Raw genomic sequence first — 20,938 nt, forward strand, 5'->3', positions numbered from 1 at the left:
GAGTATAAGCTTTTGTGGGCTAAAGCCCACTTACTTCATCAGATGCATGCAGTGGATGAAGTGGGCTTTAGCGCACAAAAGCTTATTCTCAAATAAATTTGTTAGTCTCTAAGTTGCTACAAGTACTCCTTGTTCTTTTTGCTGATACAGACTAACACGGCTGCTACTCTGAAACATAACATTGGGAGTAGCTCTTGTGAATTCCAGGACAGCAATAAAGTTTTAATTTAAAAGTGACAGTAAATGCTAAGATTATTGAAAGTTGCATTAACTGAATTTGTTTGCCCACACGAGTAGAATAATCTGACCAGTTGACTAAGAGAGTCATTCTATGCTCTCTTGGTCAACTTGGTAAATTCAGAAGAGCACTTTTTATGCTCCCAATCATAATTGTTTGAAGCTAAAGGACTGCAGGGAAGAGGACTATGAATTTACAATCCACACAAGTAAAATCTTAAAAGAAAAGAAAAGAAAAGAAAAGACTGAAAACATGTACATTGCATCTATATTCATGACCATGCACACTGAAGGTCAACTAAACGGAGCTTGTTTCTTTTCAAGTTGTTTCAGGTTCACATTAGTTATGGTAATAGTACTGCATATATTTGTGTTTGTAACCAAGATTATTTAATTTTTTTGTCGATAACCATGAACCAATTTCTTTTTTTTCCCCCACTCTGAAAAGGGTGTATGCAAAAAAGCAATGTTCCTGGACCTGTAAGGTTAAATTGGCGAACTGAAGGCCACACAATAGTTCAGAATTCAAGATGTCCATGGAGAGCTCAAGCATTTTATGGAGTGGGATTAGCTTTTCACAAGCCGGTGATAGTTTAGGAGTTTATCAGAAATTTCCTTAGTCACTTAAAAAGACAAAAAACTAAAAAAAACCCTGCCTGAAGGAAGAGCTAAACTTAATTCCTCTGAAATCCCAGTATTTCTAGGACTATTATAGGACTCTTATTTTTGTCTTCTTTTTGCTCTGGTTCTCTGAAGGAGATGTTTCCCCCTTCAAATAACATTATATGCAGTAACCGAAGCAGAAGGGAGCCGTTTTCTATAGTGGAAATTTAACACCTCCTGCCAAACCCCATATAAGTAGGCTTTAAAGGATTGGACTTTTATCTGTAAATGTTGGTAAATATTTATTTCACCATGCACATACGAATCGACAAACAAAAAAATCTATTTATAAAAATCAAAATTTACCAATAGGCAAGGGAAGAAAAATGGTGCATGAGGGCTTATCAGAGTTTGATTTAAGGCAATTTACTTTGTATATTTTGACATGTGATATTGATAATTTGTGCTTTGATTGCTAGAAAGCTTTAACATTTTGAATCTCAACATCTACAGCCATTAAATAATTATCTGACCCCTCCCATTATTTTTCACAACTGTAAAAATTTAAATCACTAAAAATAAAATTAAATGCTTAAAACCCATAGTTTTGCGCAAGTGTGAAAAAATTAAATGGATAAAACTTCAAAAAATGCTTAAATACAAACATAAATATGAGCCATCAAAGTAGTAAAAGAATAAAAATTGAATTCTGCCAAGCCTATGTGTGAATGAGGCTATGGGAAAGGCTCATGCTGACAGCACAAGAGAGTGCAAACATACAAGCCCCCATGTCTGCATGGCTAACTGATTCAGGCTGCAGACTGGAACAGTGGTGAAAGCCTTTCTGTGCCCACTAAGCAACTGACTGCATACAAGTAGGATAAATTTAGTAGCCTGTCCCCCTCCTCACTGCCAACAGCACCATCCATGGTGCCCAGGGAAGGCAGAAACCTCTACATGAAACTATTCTCCCGCAGGGGTTAAAAGATGTGCAGGCTTTTCAATGGGCCCTCCACTCTTGGGTGAATTTCACCCTGTACATATGGCACAGACCAAAAAGTACATTTACTATGTTTAGAACAGTTAATACATTTTTTAAATTAAAAATCCATATCTATTTCTGTGTCTCCCTGGGATGTCATTTTACTTTGCTAATATCTCACTGATTGTACTATGCTATATTTATGGCAAAATAACATGAAAAAATAAAGATACATACATGACTAGGCTCACTTTTGAGCAGCTCAGTTGTTTACCCATCATAGACATAAAACTTGAATAAAAAAATGTAACCTCAAGCTACTTTGATATAGAGGTGAACGTCACTAATTAACACCAAGGACTGAGCGAGGCACTGGAAATCACTGAAGTTTAATAAATAATAAGCAAGGGCCCAACAATGCTCCTAATGAAGTAAATGCAAAAACTGCAAGGGGAGGAAGACAGGGTCCCTAGTAAATAAATGCAAAAAGGATAACACCACAAGCATGTACTTGGGCTCATTTATCTTTACTGTTTATCATCTAAGTTCTAGTTATGACATATCATATTTTAGCAAATATACTGCAGTACAAAATTCTCAGCTATGAACCATCACTCCGTAATTTAAAATGTATTTCAAAATCTACTACTTCTGAACATAATGAAACCATCAAGATGTGCCGTGTGAGACTAATCCACAATGGGAGTGCAGCAACTCTCACCATCATGTAGGATCAGGATCATAACCATCCTTAGATACCATGTGAATTTATGATTGTTCTCCTTGTCCTCCCTTTCTGCCTATTTGAGAGACCATCAAATTGTATCTTTTCTAAAATTAGACTGCGAGCTCTTCAGAGCAGAGACCAGGTCTCATTTGATTTGTGACTGGCTTAACATGTTTTTGGGTGCTAGACAGACAAAGAGCAAACGTGTTTTACAAAAATAATTGACTTCTGAGCATTCTGAGACTTATTATAGCATTCTTCTATTCAATCTTGCCTTGAGCTGGGGAGTGACCAACAATATTTCATGCAGAGTAATGATGTGCTAATTAGCAAGTTTTTTACTTCATGTTAAACAGAGAGCCACGGTAAAACAGTGTATGTTTAAAATCCATATGCCATTTCTTCAACCATCTTTCAATTGTACTTGAGCAATGATCTTATTTTCAGCTGCCACAACAGCCTGCAATTTGACACTTTAAAGATAACGCCTAATACACAAAGGGTGTGGTTTTCAAAAGCATCCAGTGTTGACCTAATTCCACTCCCACCGAAGACAATAGTAAGACTCCCACTGATTTCAATGGGAGGACAGCTAGGCTGATGCCAAGCTCTTTTGAAAACATCATCCAGCATATATTCACACAAAAGAACACACAAACTGATATAAAGAATGTAGTCACTGTTCATTACTCGGTTTCAGGTCTTCGCCAACATGGCATTTACCTAAATCCTCATCGAGTTTGGTCTTTGGTGGCTCCCATGGTGGCCGGGCTGCTTTGGCTTTTGCTTGTCGCTTTCCTAACTCCTCCTCAAACCTTTCATACAAATCTCGGAGCCGACTTGTTCCAACCACCGTGGAGTCCCCCTGATAATGACAACAAACCAAAAATAAAACAAACAGAAAATTTACGGAGGCTGTGATGGGGTATAACTGCCCTGCACTGGACAGGACAGGGTTAACACCATTCTGTGGGCTGTGGAAGCCATGCCCCTTTGCCCCAACTGAGACCCCAGTATAACAGTGAGCAGCCCAGCTCAGTCTGGGCTGACCATTGAGGACTACTCCTGAGAGCATTCTGCACCAAAAAAATTAAAAATTATGCTCCAAATTAATAAAAATTCTGTGCACAATATTTTAAAATTCTGCAAAATTCTGCAAATTGTATTTGTCAAATAAATGTGGAGGTTCCAGCATGGCACTGAGGAGCACAGGCCACTGGCTGCACAGAAGTGGGAGTTTGCAGAGCTTTCTGCAGCAGGGACTAGCAGCTAAGGCTGGCGCACAGTAGAAGCCACTAGCCAGGTTTTCACCAGTCCCGCTGCCTGCCCAAAAGTGATTTACCTCTCTGCCAGCTGTCCTGGGTTGCTGAAAATACTGCTGGGGAGGGTCACATGACCACTGTTGTGGCTTCCCTTTGCTTCCCCATCAGAAAGTCATTTTTCTGTGAGGAAGCAAAGAAATTTGCAGGGGACATAAATTCCATGCACACACTGTGGCACAGAATTCCCCCAGGAGTAAAGAACGTGGGGGAGGGATAGCTCAGTGGTTTGAGTATTGGCCTGCTAAACCCAGGGTTGTGAGTTCAATCCTTGAGGGGGCCATTTAGGGAACTGGGGCAAAAATCTGTCTGGGGATTGGTCCTGGTTTGAGCAGGGGGTTGGACTAGATGACCTCTTCAGGTCCCTTCCAACCCTGACATTCTATGAATGTGTGTTGTGGGCTCCTGCTCAGGATCGACCCATACCATACAGGCCAGGCAAATACCTGGCTACCCATGGAAGCCCACTAGGGAAAGGAGTCATCAGGAACTTCGCCGACCAATGACCCTAGAGATACAGAGGACCTGTGGACTACAGCACAGGAAGACAGGGCAGGAAGTAGCCCAGGGGCAATAGACATTGATCCAATTGTGGAACCAGGAACAGAGTCAGTGTGTTTTGAAGGGATCCCCCCTAACTCCATAGCGGATACACTCACCGCTGATAGGGCCCTGGGCTGGTGGAATAGGGAGGGCCTGGGTCTCCCTACCCCGGCCACCGAGCCACCCCCTGCCTGGCTGTATGGGGACTTTGGCAAACTAGTAAAGTGCCTGATACCACTATGGCTTATTGTTAAAGGCAGCCTAGTCAGCAAGCTGTAAATTGGCCATTCAGCAGTCTCAGCTTGACCAAGACAGGAGATGAGAGGGTTTTGAGGTGCAACAGAAAGGGCAGCCTGGCCCCGCTTCCTTCCTGATAAGAATTGTGTTGAAGTTGCTGATACATGCATTTTAAAAGAGCAGGATGTGCCCCAGGAGTGTCTATTGGGGTCTCAAGGCTGCAAACTCTGGAAGAACCCACATCTAGTTAATCAACAATCAGAAGGAGCCTCTTGCTTGCCCATTGGAACTGCTTGCTTTACAAGTTTTCTTTAAGGGTTATGTCATTCTATTACTAATGTATAAATAAGGGAAAAAGCTTGAGATAGTTGGACTTGTTTGGGGACCCTTTTTGGACTCTCCCTCTGGATACATCTTCAAGTCCCCACCAGCAGACGGAATATTTGGCCACCGGAAGCCTGCTACTGTTTCACTCGAGAGCCACACTCAGCTTTGGTAATTATCAAGGGTTGGGGGTGTTTTACTAACTTGTTGCAGACATGTGTAAGTGCTTGAGACTAAGTCAAGTGTATCTTTAAGTGAAAGTACTCTTATGTTGTCCTGTTTGTGCCAGCCATCTATCGATCAGACGGCTGTGTCCCTCCTGATTTATTTCCTGACACCACCTCACACAGAGTAAAAGTTACCAAGAGCTTTGGGTTGAAAGAACACTGGGTAACATGTCCACCAGGCCATACTGCCTCACTTAGACAAGCAGTCCTATTGAGTTCAGCCCCAAGACCGTACCACCCCGGCCTGCACTAAAGGGTGGCCCCACTGACTTTGGCTATTAGGCCATCCTGCCCTGCATCAAGGACAGTTCCCCTGACTGGGCATACTTGCCCTGCAACAGAGGCTTTGCAATATTAATGTCTTAAAATATAGTGTGGTTTCATCATTCCAGAATGAACAAATGAAAAAAAATCAACAAAACAACAAACATTTCCCAGAAACGGTCCAGTGAAGCATGGGAACTTCGTATAAAATCACTGGGACATATGTAAAGGCATCCTTTCACCAGCTGACCCTGACGATAGAGAACTGCATTCAACTGTACACTGTAGTTATCGGTAGAGCCCTGTGTGGATACAAAATCAGCATCTGCATCCGATCCGTGATCTGCAAACATGGTCTACAGATATCCACAGATTTGCAGGCCTCTAGATATAAAATTTGGATCTGCATCCATCCGCTATCCACAAACATGGTCTGCAGATATCTGCACCTGTGGATTACATTACCAAAATACAAATAACTGAAGACTGATGAAAATAAAACTAGAAGGAAAAGAAAATTGGGGAGCATTAAGCATTGGATAAAACAAAAATGTAAAGCTGTTAAAATGCTTGTAGTAATCACTGTATACAAGGATAGTACATAGTAACTGAGGGATCTTCATAGACGTACCACTTGATCCATAGGATCATTTGAATAGTAGCTTTCTGAATGGGTACAACGAACCCACACAGGCTTGAGCAATTCTTCATCTTCCTCTTCATTTTTTTCTGAAATGATCTCCTCTGGCTCTTTGTCTTTTATAGAGGTATAACTCTTCTCTTTACTGGCACTCTGATTCTCTGACCACCTCTCTCTCTCCTCCTCCCCCCATCGAGGTCTCTTCCTCTCTCGTCTGGGGGATCGGCTTCAATGGGAGAAAAGAAAGAAAATCAATCACAAGTTGTTTTGTTTTTTAATATTGATATAGTTATAATACAAAATGAATAGTTTACTTCAAATCAATAGGTCATTTTACCATATGACTTGTAGTAGCGTTCACTGGGTATTTCCTTATTTTAAGAGGTTAACTTTCAACAGTAAATATTAGCTTTTGGTACAAATCTAGTATATGGAGTCATTTAGCAGCAACTCTGGCGTTAAGACTGAAAGCCCTTTGTAATTTTAAGGCCTATTTTTGACCACACTGTAACTCTCAAAAAATCCCTCATTTTAGCCTAAAAATGCTTATTTTCACATCAAATGAGATTTGGAGGGGGGTTTTTTCGTTTAGTTTTGTTTTAAAGGTTTGAAGCAAATCAGCCATACCCTGAAAAAGTAAACATTTTGTTTTGTTTTTTTTAAAAAGGGAAGACTGACATAAAAATTTTATCAGCATGAGTATGGAATGGTCATATTATTCACGTAGAAAGAACCCTTTCCCACCACGTCAGATTTTCATATATTCCCTATTCACTCTGTGTAATATGTGAAAACTGTCTTAGTAGTGTTTTAGGAAGTTTTCAAAACATTATTGGACTATTTTTTGTACACCTCCACCTATAAAACCAATAAAGCTAACATGAGGCCAGCAATATAGAGCTCAGACAAAGCCATAAAGACCTCTAAAATGACCTAAAACAGTCATTCTACATGTAAATATGTCATGATTCTAAATTCTGAGATCTGGGCATCTTATAGGCTAGCAGAGGGTGCTAAGGGGTTCCCACTGTGCAGCAGGGAAGTCCACTGTCCAATGGTAAAATTTTCCTGTTTCTAGCTTTGAAGGGCCTCAAGATATCAAACTTTGAAGTCATGACATTTTCATATAAAGGAAAGTTGTTACCAGGCTAGGACTGAATCTTGTCCATCTTGAGGCAAATATATGTACATGTACACATGCACAGCCTGATAAGACTTTCAAGATCAAATATCCCATCTTACCTCCCGGTTCTTTTGTAATCTTTTTTGTAGGACCTCTCTGAAGATGGCGATCCTCGGCTATCACGACGCCTATGTCTTTCCCTCTCCCGTTCCCTTTAAGAATTTAAAACAAACAGATTAAACAGAAAATCCTGAATTTTGTAAATACTGTTCCTGAAACAGCACAGAACCAGTTTTAAGTCAATTGTCAGCAGTGTTGTAAGTTGTGTGTTCCAACAGTCCGATTCCACGAAACCTAAAAGCCTTGTGGTGTCAATCTATTCCTCAAGAAATTTATGACAGACAGTCTCCTCCACCTTCCCTGCTCTCATCACAAGGACATCTATCTTAATATCCTATTAATTTATTCTCAGTATAGAACAGCCGATATTATATACCATTGAGTCACTCCCATTCTGCCTGTCATTCTTCTCTTATAAATGAATGGCCTACTTACTTCACCTGCTACCATTCTTTCACTCAGAGACTGAGCAAGAAACTATTCCACACACAATAACTTCAGAATTGCAGCAATAATTCAAACACATTTCTCATACAAGCCCTCTGACCTTCATAGCCACCTCAAAAGTGCATACAAATAAACTAAGATCACCAACCAAAAAAAGATGTCTCCATAGCCTAATGACTATGACCCCCATCCTATGAACACTTATACATGAGTAAATTTACAGGCACAAGCAGTCCTAAACACAACCACTCCCGATGTTCTGTGGCTAGCGGCCTTCACTCACTAGCATAAACTGGCACTTTTTACAAGCACTGTATCTGCATGACAACTTACAAAATAATATTTCAGAGTTTTCTCCAAGATGCTTTTTTAAAGAAATATTCAGTTGAAGTAAAAAAAAAAAAAAAATCAGATCCAGAAGAAAGCTCTTGCAATTGTTTTCTGTTGTACTGAGAAATGCGGTTTACACGGATACTTCTCAGACCATCCTCAACCATAGGGTGACCAGATAGCAACTGTGAAAAAACAGGACAGGGAGTAGGGGGTAATAGGCACCTATATAACAAAAAGTCCGAAAAAATGGGACTGTCCCTTTAAAAACAGGACCAGATGTCACCCTACTCAACCATTAACCAGTTATTATCACAGTTCCAACATTGTAGTTGCCATTATACAACCAATATCTAAGCCACAGTTGTTACAACATTTAAAAACAATTTCTTGGGGCAATTCTTAGAAGAAACCAGAGATCTTAAGGCTTCCCAGGGCAGGTTTGGAGATTGTATTTCAATGTTCAGGGCTTCAAACATTTAGCTAAGTAGCTGTAAAATTTAAACCATGAGATTCCATGGTTTATTGTTTTTCAGTGATTTCCATATCAAATGTACTCCATTTATAAATAAAAATATATTTCCCCTCAACTGTAAGCTCAACCTGGGCTCCTTCCTCCTCACACATCACCATCAGGAAAAAAGTTCTTGCTGACCCAATTTGGTCATCAGTGACACAGATGTTAACTCACTGCTGTCAGTCAGATTGTACAGACATAAAAAAGTTAATAAATAACCATGTTGATGCACAAGAAGGAATAGACAGATGTCTACCATAGCTGGGCTGCCTCTGCAGGGATAATAGGAATTTGAATCAAAGTTATTAACGTACACACACATACTGGTATATATTTTTATACACGTGCACACAAAAAAATCTTGTAACCTTATGAAATATGCACAGCCAAACAAATTTAACACATATTATGTACCCCTTTCTTCATCTTTCCTTGTTGTGCTTTTTCTAAGTTTAGAGTGTATGATCTCCAGAGCAAGGCCCATGCGATCTGATTTGTTGGTTAGCTCTGGATCAAAACAAATCAAAGCAGGAAAATCTTTAAAAGTGAACAGATACGACACCAAAAACACAGGGAAACCAGATTTCAGTGGCCTTAAAAAGTTATGAATCTATGGGCAAAAAGCTACCATTTTAATATACCTGCTTTCTGAGTAAAACTGAACTTTTAACTTTGAAATGTAGTTTGCGGAATTATGTACTGAATACTTAAGTCACCTACAACGTGCACAGTATTCCATAACCCTTTCTTTTCATGATGCTTGAATGCTGATCACATTTTGTTCTCTTTGATCCGTTATATTAGCTTTTTAAATGATTGTTTCATTTTTTTACAACTCCTTTCCTTCTCCAGGTTTCTCAATAAAACCAGGGGCAGCTTCAGGCCCCAGCACACCAAGCGCGTGCTTGAGGCGGCACGCCGCTGGGGGAGATCTGTCGGCGTTGCGAGGGCAGCAGGCAGGCTGCCTCCGGCGGCTTGCCTGCGGAGGGTCCGCTGGTCCCGCGGCTTCAGAGGATCTCCCGTAGGCACATCTGCAGGAGGTCTGCCGAAGCCGCGGGACCAGCGGACCCTCCGCAGGCAAACCGCCGGAGGCAGCCTGCCTGCCCTGCTTGAGGCGGCAAAATCCCTAGAGCCACCCCTGAATAAAACACCTTTCTCTCAAGAAGCCTATGCAATTGCAGAGAAGGGTTAAACTTCCTAAGATAAAATCTCAAATTTTTAAAAATAAAGGCCTAAAGTTAGGTATCTAATCCATACTTCAGATACAAAGACACCCAGTGAAAGTTGAACTAAAATGACAACACAAGTTGGAACGTCTCTGTTCATTCACACTCCTTATGTTGAGTTCTGTCCCATCCCTTCCTGAGTTTACATATTGGATAACTGGGTCTTGATCCTGCACAGAACCACACAGGCAGATCCTTAGGCCCATCAGGAGTCCCACTGAAGTCAATGGGTCTCCATGCAGAGCCTTATTAATATTAATGAGGCTCTAAGTTAGAGCAAGGATTGGCATACACAGTTTTCTTTGCAGGATCTCAGCCTTGGGGTATGGCTACACTTGCAGCTGTACAGCACTGGGAGTTAAACCTGTCTTCGTACAGCTGAGTAGGGAAAGTGCTGTGGTCTGTCCACACTGACAGCTGACAGCGCACTGTTGTGGCCACATTTGCAGCATCTGCAGCCACATTGGGAACGGTGCATTATGGGCAGCTATCCCAGCATTCAAGTGGCTGCAGTGTGCTTTTCAAAAAGGGGGGGAGGGTGGAGTGTGACAGGGAGTGTGGGGGAGAGAGAGAGAGTGGACTTTTGGAGCCAACATTGTGTCAGTTCCCTGCCTTGCAAGTTCCGACCCCTTCCCTTCCCCACCCCTCTCTCTCACTCACTGAAAGCAAACAGCAGCTGTTTCTTTTTTTCCTCACAGACGAGATAAGCAGCCGCTGCCGAAACGGACTCCCCACCCACTGCCTGCCGCAGTGCTTCTCTCCTCAAGCAAACACTAGCTGTGGGTGTTCCAAAGGGAGCTCCCCTGCCTCTGCTCATTCACTGCAAACAGTAGCTATGTTTGGTTTTTTGATAAGCAGCTTTGGAGCCCGGAGTTCACAACAAAACAAAGAGCGGAATCTTCACTTAAAAGGATTATGGGAAGCTTCCAGAGGTCAGTCACTGCATACTAAGGTTATTCCCTGTTTACACTGGCATCCCAGCACAGCAGCGCTATACTCTTTATTCCTCTCGGGGAGGTGGAGTAAAAGCAGCGCTGTAGCCATGGAGTTACAGCGCTGTATGTGCCTTGCCAGTGTGGACGGGGAGTGAGTTACAGCGCTGTTGGTGGCTTTATTGCACTGTAACTCTCAAGTGTAGCCAAGGCCCTAGATTCCAAGTTCTTGGGCATGGATCGTCTATTCATAAGAGCCTGTAAAGCATCTTCCCTATGCTGGTTCTATACACAAGTTGATGATAATCAACACAGAGCACCCCTACTCCCTGATGGCAACTCTCCCTGAGTGTGAAGTAGTCAGCCACCATGTCTCTAGTGATCAATAAGAAATTCCAGCACATCCACCGAGTGCCCAACACCAACAACTGGCAGTGGAAAACCACCATCATCACCACCAAGGGTGTGGGCCAGCGCTGTGCCCACGTGGTGCAGAGAAAAGCAGACATTAACCTGACCAAGAAATCTGGAGAACTGACGGAGGATGAAGTGCATGTCATCACCATCATGCAGAACCTCAACAGTACAAGATCCCTGAATGATTCCTCAACAGACAGAAGGCCATTAAGGCCAGCAAACACAGCCAGGTTCTGATCAACGGGCAGGACAACGAACTGCATGAGGACCTGGAGCAGCTAAAGAAAATCCAAGTGGATCAGAGCCTACGTGTGCGAGCTCAGCATACCACGAGAAACGGGTGCTGGGGCAGAGCTATTGGTGACTCTAAGAAGTAGTCTCTGCCTGAGTCTGCAATAAAGTGCTACTCCCAAACCAAAGCATTCTCCCTCTCCAGGCAACAATTTGAGCCCCCATTAAATTCACAGATCATTGATTTACCTGCTTCGTTCATAACTTCTATGGCGAGGCGGTGTCCTTCCTCTGTCATAATCTGACCTGTGCCGACTGCTTTCTTGCCTTCTCCTGTCAGGGCTCCTTCCCCGATCCCGCCGATCTCCATGGTTACTGGGCCGATGTCTGTCTCCATGTACATGACTATGATCACGGTGCCGATGCTCATCGTAGTGCTTACTCCTCTCTGGAGACCTTCGTTCACTTTGGGTCTTTTCTACCTGATATTGGCTTGTGTGCCGGAAATGACTGCTACTGCTACTGCTGCTATTACTGTTGCTGCTCTGAAAGGAGTTTGAGTTATGTTGATAACTATTAAAATTAGGAGGTGGGAAAGCCTGCTGCGAATAGCCTGTAGAGTAGACAGGTTGATAATTAACTTGCTGCGGCATCACCGGTGGTGGTGGAGGATGAGGCATTGAAGGAGGTGGCATCATGTAGGGAAAAGTGTTTTGTCCAGATGGGGCCCCTGGTACTGGGGAATTACTGGGATTTGGGACTGGTGGAGGAGCAGGAGGGAAACAAGGAGGGACTGGAAAACTCTGCCTTACTTGATGGTTTGGAAAAGGTGGCCTCATGGGACAATGGCTGATTGGACTCTGTGGTGAAGGGGGTACCAGGGACGGATACGGTATAAAATCGGGTCTGGGAGGCACATATCCTGTGGCTGGAGGGCTTGAGTAGGTAGTCGGAGGAGCTATCTGCTGGTCATATTGGTACTGCACTGAAGGCTGCTGAGGGTGAAGCTGTCTCAGGTTCTGAGATCTGAAGGTTTGTGTTGACGTTCTTACTCCAGGTCCTCCTCGACCCCGTGGGCATCCTCGTCCAGAATGGAAAGACATCTTTCACCTTCAATGGAAAAGAAGAGATAAAATGTAGAATGCCACATGAGTCTAACGGTGGGGGGAAGGGCTAATTGTCTGCCGCCTTTTTTAAGTCTTATTCTGTAACAAAGGTAACTTCTTGAATATCAAGTTCAAGCCTCAACTGAAATGTCAAGGCACCCCTTGCTACTTGTACCCAGTTCTGTTCAACTCAAGGGCAAAACAATCTCTTCCAAGAGCTGGACAGCAAATATTGTCTACAAGAGTCTGCTCTCTTTATATATAGCCTGGCGTCCTCAGGTGTCAATGAGAAAACTGTACATCAGTAAAACATCAATCAATACTCAACAGTGGATCTAAGAAAAAAATTGTATTGGGTGGTATGGGTCCGATCCTAAACCACTGAAATCAACAGTTTTGTCATTCCCCTCAATGGAGACAGGAGCAATCTGGGCTCCAGTACCTCCATATTGGTTATTATTTCCGTAAAAATCTCTCCTAAATCCCTAATCCAGTAATATGTTCTACTAGCACATTGTCTGAGCAGGGCAAATGTTTACCTGATCATTCATACACATTCCTGTTCACCAGCCACTATGATGCAAAACCTTCAAACACAAAATTAACTTTTATTAAAAAATAAAAATCACAAAATCCTTGAATTTCAACTTCTGCAATAACCATCCTATAAAGGTGCACAAGAGGTGGCCTCTCATATAATTTTAAACCTTGAGCATGAGGGTTTCACCAACTTTTCCTGTTATATCAAATCCCAGCTACCCTATTATCTGTCAAACAGAGAGACAATGGCAGTTTATGCTACCTATTTTGGCCCTAATCCTGAAAAGGCTTATAATCAGTGCTTCTATATCGTGATGCCAACTTTTCCCAACCTAGTACTAAACATTTCCCAAATCTGGTGAAAAATTCCCAGATAAAGCTTTTTACAGTGCTTCTATATCCTGGTAAATTTCCCAAAACCTGGGAATTTGTGAGTAAAATGTTTCAATGTAGGAAATTGGGAATTTTCATTCAAAACATTTTACTCAAAAATTCCCAGATTTTAGGAAATTTACCAGGATATAGAAGCACTGCTTATAATATACTAAACTTTATACCAGGGGTCGGCAGCCTTTCAGAAGTGGTGTGCAGAGTCGCCATTTATTCACTCTAATTTAAGGTTTTGCATGCCAGTAATACATTTTAACCTTTTTAGAAGGTCTCTTTCTGTAAGTGTATAATATATAACTAAACTATTGTTGTCTGTAAATTAAATAAGGTTTTTAAAATGTTTAAGAAGTTTCATTTAGAATTAAATTAAAATGCAGAGCTCCCCTGGACCGGTGGCCAGGACCCGGGCAGCGTGAGTGCCATTGAAAATCAGCTCACGTGACATTTTTGGCACATGTGCCATAGGTTGCCTACCCCTGCTTTACACACTGTAAGCAATCCCATTCAAGTCAGTGGGACTACTCCCAGTGTATGAAGTTAAGTATGTGCATAAGTCTTCTGCAGAATCAGTGCCTTAGATCATAAAGATTTTTTCCCCCTGCAGTGGTTGCAACCAAAACTTGCAGCATTGTATTAATATATGAGAACTAGACAATGAAAGGAACTAGTCAAACAGAGAGTCCCCGAGATAGAACAGAAGAAAAGTCTGTCCTATCTCAGGAACTCTCTTTCTGCCCTGCCACCCCCACCAACATGATACAGTTCTGTGGCGATCTGGAAGCCTACTTTCGCCGTCTACGACTCAAAGAATACTTCCAGGACAACACTGAATCGTGCACTGATACACTGGTACCCTCCCATCAACAGCACAAGAAGAAGAACTCCACATGGACTCCTCCTGAGGGTCGAAATGACAGTCTGGACCTATACATTGAATGCTTCCGCCGACGCACACAGGCAGAAATCGTGGAAAAACAACACCGCTTGCCTCATAACCTAAGTCGTGCAGAACGCAATGCCATCCACAGCCTCAGAAACCACCCTGACATTATCATCAAAGAGGCTGATAAAGGAGGTGCTGTTGTCATCATGAACAGTCTGCTACCAAAAGGAGCCCAGACAACTCTCCAATACCAAATATTACAAGGCCACCCCCAACATCACCTACCACGACAACAAACAACCCCCATCCACACCACCACACACTCACCCCACGCCAACACGCGCAACCACAACCACCAACCACGCACGACACTACCACCATCCCACCTCACCCAAGCACCACACCAATCCCCCTCGCCACATACACTCGGCATCGGCACTCTCACTGAAGAGACGGCTGGATATGTGATCTCTACTCAGACACATGCACCAGCACTCCCAATCTCCGTGACACCTCTGATTCCTGAGAAACTACAATGCATTGTCACCTCCCAGAAAACACCATCCTATCCACCATGGATGAGAGCCTCTACACAAACATCCCACACACAAGATGGAACAACTGTCTAGACATATCCCTGACTGATGGCACAGCACAACTGCTGCGAGCTTCGTGGCTTTTACCACACACAACTATTAATTGAATGAACATATAGTCTCCGAATCAAGTGAGCACTGCAATGGCACCGCAATGCCCCACAATAAGCCTATTTTATGGCTACCTGAACAACGCTTCTCAGTTCTGCCATCCACCACGCCCTTATCTACCTACCTACATTGAGACAATCTATCATCTTGGACCATGGAAGGTACCTAGAAAATTCCAAACCAGATTTCAACACCTTCCACTCCACATCAACCTCAGCCATGGGAACCAATCGACACAGGAGGTCCACTCAGACACAGACGGTCAATATGAGGTCACATTAACAGCACCTAACGAACCCTACCGACCGCTAATGCCTACTCAGCTCCAGCTTCCATCCGGCACAATAACACGATCCATTTCTACAGCCAACCTGAGTACATACCGCAATTGCTCTAACCCTCAGTACAAGACAAAACACCTACAAACTCCCACAAAGCATCTCTCAAACTACAAACCCACACGAGGAAATTGAGGAAACAGATCAACAGAGCCCCAAACGGTACCCAGAAGCACTCCATCCAAACAAACCAAGAAAGAAACCAACAGGACTCACATTAGCCATCACATACAGCCCCCACTAAAACCTCCAACGCTAAGGACTACAACCCATCCTGGACAATGATCCCAACTCACAGGTCTGGATGGCAGCAACCTTCCACAGACAACCCGGCCGAAACCTGAAACCGTATTCTCCACAGCACTTAAACACGTAACATAGTAACTTCTAGGCTAGGAAACTAACATAGCAACAAATCCTCGATCCAACTCTGCCACATATCGACACCAAGTGACACAATCGAACAGATTCAGCCCAAACATCATCAGTTCATCACTTGCAAACACCAACGATCACCACAACCTCATGCGTTCATTCACACTGCCTCCACCAATGAAGAACGCCATCAATGAGCAATGCCCCTGCTATGTACATCGCAAACGGCACAGTCCACTTACGAAAAGTAAAACGGACACAAAATCCGATATCAGGATGGCAATAGTAGCAAAAAAGACCTGTAGGAGAGAACTTCAAAAGCCCTCCTGCCACACGTATGCAAGCCATAAGGGCCATCCTGAAGCAGCAAAAAAACGCGGACCAAAACTCAAAGAGAAACTGACTCAGTCATTGCAAATTTGGACACAACAAAGCTCAAGATTAAAAAAAATCCAAAGACTGGAAAGGCTTCCAATTACAGAACCAGTTTCTCCTCCTGATTTTCACACTCACGGCTAAGAAACAGGGTCCCTCCCACTGAATTGAACAACCAGCGTTATCTCTAGCTTGCTTGCTAGCATATATATACCTACCCCTGGAAATTTCCACTACCTGCGTCTGACGAAGTGGGTATTCACCCACGAAAGCTCACGCTCCAAAATGTCTGTTAGTCTATAAGGTGCCACAGGATTCTCTGCTGCCTTTAGTCAAACACCATTGTTCAATGTGAGGAAAAAGTAAAAAGTGAAATACATAAAAGGTAAAAAATAAATTCAATATTTAAAATTATTTCAATCTTGATATTCTAAGGGGTAACATAAGGAGGTTTATTTTAGGGAGGGGGTTTAAATGTGGTGTTTAACTTGACAGTATTCCTCTAAAACACAGAGAAAACATCGAACACCACCGACCAGCATCTTAAAGTATAATTGGGGTAATTTCATATAATGGAGCATATAAAAACTAAACGACCTGTGTCAAAGATATAAAGTCTTCCTTGAATCATAAAGGCTTTGTCTACCCTACAAATATAAACATATTTGGAAACCTGCTTCCAATCTTCTTGTCCTCTAATTTAATTGGTGGTGCTAGTCTGCAGGGTACTCTGAACAGTATTGACATTTCACAATCAGGTGAAGGCTTGATCAGACCTAACTGAGAAAGCAGGCTGAAGCCTTGATTTGTCCAGAGTGTCAGCCCTGTTATTTAACATGGTTGAGGTGCAATACTTCATTTATTAATTATTATTATTATTATTGTTATTGGGGCTATATTGGTGTTCACAACACACCTGGCAATTTCCAAACATACACAATCCCTTCAGTCAAAGAACTCACTATCTAAGAAAACAAGCAACCCATGAACGATGAAGAAATAAATAAAACATGCAATGATTTTAAAAGTAAGCATTAACTCCCCCACTTGTCATTTACCTAGCCAGATGCTCTACAAATTGGATGCATGTTTGCAGCCAAATTCAGGGATAACCAAGGCATAATCACATTCCCTGTTAACTTCAATGGAATAAATGGGCCCAGAGAGCCAAAAGGTATTAATGAGACCCTATCACTGCACAACAATTGAACATTGTTTCAGGTTTAGAGCACACAGCCCACTGCAAGCCTAGTCCCGTGGCAACAACCATCATCAAAAAAACTTAATAAGCTTTTATTAAAGATGCAGAAAAAGAAGGAAAAAACATTTAAAGCATTAGACATATGAAACATTAAGTACTGCTTTCATTTTAACAGTATTCCATATTCCCTTTAATGGCAGGGGGGGGTTTAAAAGGTAACCTCCCTCCCCCCTTCCTGTTTGACAGACTGTCTGACTGTATAAATGATGGTAATAACTGTCCTTTTTGAGATGGGCTGGAGCTGTTGTTGTTAAAATCTGACCCTGCTATCTTTAAAAACACACACACACACACACACACAAGAATAGCAAAGATTAAAAATGCAGCTTCTGTTTCTGGCTCTTACTTGGAGAAACACAAGCACAACACATGCCCTTAGTGGCCGCTCTGAGACCTGGCAAATTTGTACCAGTGTTGGGCTTTTAGGATACTGTTTTTAGCTGCCTCTCTGGTCATGGGCTCACAGCAGTGTTATAAAAGATACGGTCTTGGCCAGCTAAATCAGATTGTTATTAGGCAGAAGCAAAAGGAGAAAGACAGAACAGAGGAGAACTAAAATAAGGTTGGGAAGGAAAAACACAGGAGGGAGGTGATATCAGAAGGAAACCGGGTCTGACATTCCAGTGCTGCTCAGAACTTAGATGGTAGAGGTGGTGAAGTCACTGGATCCAACTCTCTGGCCTAATCTGCACAGAAAATCTTTCAGGAGCAAGACAACAAAAGTTCAAGTGGCATTGTGGTGGATCCCAAGGTCTCTGGAGACAGTGATGGTATTTTTATTCCTTCCAGTCCATGTGCTTCCACCTCATGTCATGATCTCCCCAGCAAAAATCTCATTTTTAAAGGATCCCCCAAAGAGGTATTGTGCAAAATAGTTCATTCCCTCATTATTTTGTTCACCAATTAGGCCTACTTTCCAGTCTCATACTTTTCCTGTTTACCAGTCAAGATCTTAACACTATACTTGGTGATATTAATAAACTAGCGATCCCTCCTCACCCTTGTCTGCAGCCCTCCTCCCTACCCACCACCCGAGCTGGGGGTGGGGAAATGCAGACAGAGGTATTGGGGGAGGCAGGGGGCAAGGCTAGGGCCCCAGCTGAGGGCGGTTCTGGGGCCAGGAGTGGGGCCGTGGCTGCAAATGGAGCCACAGCAGTAGCCAGGAGTGAGGCTGTGGCCAGTTGCACAGCAGTGTCTGGAGGCGGGGCCAAGAGCAGAGCTGGGAGGCACTCCCTCCCCACCCCCAATGGAGGCTGGCCTGGACCCTGCAATGTACCCCTGAATGCTCTTCCGCACTCCCCACAGTTTGGGGACTTCTGCAATAGATCTTTCCATTTGGACTAATCCAGCCTGTCTATAGTTTTCTACTGACTTTTATCAACAATTGTATATAAAGAACTAGCTGGACTTTTGTTACCTTAGACTACTTAGTGCACAAGCCTCTGCACAATGGTGCCTTAGAGCAGTCCACTGCATATATTTCTGCTGAGGGATCGTCACATAAGAAGAAATAAACATTCTAAGGAAGGACTATATTCATCTACTGTCTCTGATTACAGTCCTCGATCTACCCATACCTCTCATGGAAATAACATTCTCAGATTCATTATCATAATCTAGTTACCTTGCAGATAACAAAACATGGATTTGAAAATGAAAAGTTGTGGAATAATGTAGAATGCACAAGTCATTTTGATGTTCCCTTTGCTGCAATTTTAATTTAGCTTCATTTTGGGTCCACATTTAAACCCCAAGTTTAGTCTATACTACAGAGTTAGGTCAATGTAATGTAGCTTAGGTCAACCTAATTATGCCAGTGTCTACACTACAATGATGCTTCTGCCGAAGGAAGTGGTCTGCTATCTCAACATAATAATTCGCCCTCCACAAGAGACAAAGTACTTATGTCAATGTATTTACTTACGTTGCCTGTTGGTTGTCATTCTTCTCACTTTCACAGCATGGGGCTCACAGCTACACCTCCCCCTCTCCAGCTGTCAGCCAGGCACTTGACTCACAGCTGGAGCCCCCACCCTGGGGTGACAACCCAACTGTGAGGCAGCATGGTGCTCAATTTCAGGGCAAGGAAACTACCGCCATGAAATTGACATTCTTGTCAGTTTCATGGCTTCAGCTTTGAGCCTTGCACTGTCACTCTGAGCCAGAGGCAGACCTTAAAACTGACAAGAATGTCAATTTCATTGCTGGTAGGCTCCAGGCTGTGAAACTGAGCTCAGATTGTCACTTCGGGGGGGGGAGGAAGGGGGCGCTTGCTCCACCTGCTAGTGCCACACAGCTGTCAGTATCCCACACTCCTAAATTAAGTTAACTTAATTTTGTAATGTAGACTAGCCCTAATAAACTCTCTTTTCTTCCCACTAATACTATAGTGATGGCAGCTATTTACGTATCTAGACACAGATAAACCCAAACTCCCCATACTAGCAATCTAGAAGCATGTTGTTTGAGCAAAGTCCTCTGAAAGTAATCTATTTTCGCTCCATCCTACCAACAGACAGAGCCTTATGTCTGATCTTGAAGCCAGAAAGGGTAGTGGCAAGTGGCCATCAGACAGTCAGTCTGAGAGATATGACAGGGTTGCATCACATTTAGGCCTTGTTTACACTTAAAAGTTGTTTTACCAGTTAGGAGCTATTTCAGTTAGGTGAGTGATATTTTTAATGGCATAAGAAGTGACTACAGGTATTCTTTTTCCTCTATAGGAATAACTAGAGCACCTTTATGCCAATATAACTGCATCCACAGTAGCAGGTCTATACCACTTTAATTCTACCAGTTATTTCCTTTCCCACACAACAGCTATACCGCTATAAGCATCTTTATACTGATATAACTGTATCCACACTAGGGAGGGTTATATAGTTTTGACTATATCGGTACTGTTAAAGCATTACAACTTTGTAGTGCAGATAAGCCCTTAGGCAAGCACGGGACAAAACTTGAAGCCAGAAAAAACTCTGATGACTTGGGGTTTTGCCATCAACCTGTAACTCAACTGAGCTGCTGCCCACATGAAACAAGATGCAGGGGAAATACACAGGTCTGTAGCCAGAGCTCTACAGGATCCTGACATAAACCCCAGGCCCAGGCGAAGCTCATGGGTCTGGCCGGGTTTCTGGGCCCCCTCCATTCAAACCTAAACCACCCAGTGAAAAGGGAGAAAGACCCACGTGAATCGAGCCCAGCCAGCTCCAATGCTACCCAGAATCCTGAGCAAAGTACCCAGCCGGGAAGGAAAAGGAAGCAAAGGGGGACACGGGTTCCTGGGAAGGGAGCGGGGGGACTGACTAGGGGAAGAGGGAGCCCCCCCTAGCATGAAGGGGGGAGGGAGAAGATCTCTCTCTCTCCCTCAATCTGACCCGCTCTCCTAGCAAGGGGGCGGGAGCAGCCATCCTACCTGAACGAGCCCCCCTCGTAGCCCGTGGAGCGAGACACCCGCGGCGCAGGCCGGGCACCAGCCAGGCAGACACCGGCTCCGGAACAGGAAAAGGGAGGG

General features: G+C 43.2%; 1 protein-coding gene across 3 annotated transcripts in view; it reads right to left on the reverse strand.

Moving 5' to 3' along the window:
* Positions 1-20,910, reverse strand: part of DROSHA (drosha ribonuclease III) — a 113,650-nt gene extending 92,740 nt beyond the window's left edge. For 2 of the 3 annotated variants that reach the window (XM_032772237.2, XM_032772239.2), the window contains exons 1-5: positions 20,840-20,910; positions 11,696-12,556; positions 7,346-7,438; positions 6,095-6,329; positions 3,240-3,414 (exon numbers count right to left, since the gene is read on the reverse strand). In XM_032772237.2, coding sequence (XP_032628128.1) covers positions 3,240-3,414; positions 6,095-6,329; positions 7,346-7,438; positions 11,696-12,549 — 1,357 coding nt within the window. In that variant the 5' untranslated portion in view covers positions 12,550-12,556; positions 20,840-20,910. The remainder of the gene's footprint in view (positions 1-3,239; positions 3,415-6,094; positions 6,330-7,345; positions 7,439-11,695; positions 12,557-20,839) is intronic. The other variant, XM_032772238.2, reaches the window with a different exon arrangement.
* Between the last annotated feature and the right edge of the window lie 28 nt (positions 20,911-20,938).

The sequence above is a fragment of the Chelonoidis abingdonii genome, chromosome 2 (assembly GCF_003597395.2).
Source record: "Chelonoidis abingdonii isolate Lonesome George chromosome 2, CheloAbing_2.0, whole genome shotgun sequence".
In the NCBI taxonomy this organism is placed as follows: Eukaryota; Metazoa; Chordata; order Testudines; family Testudinidae; genus Chelonoidis; species Chelonoidis abingdonii.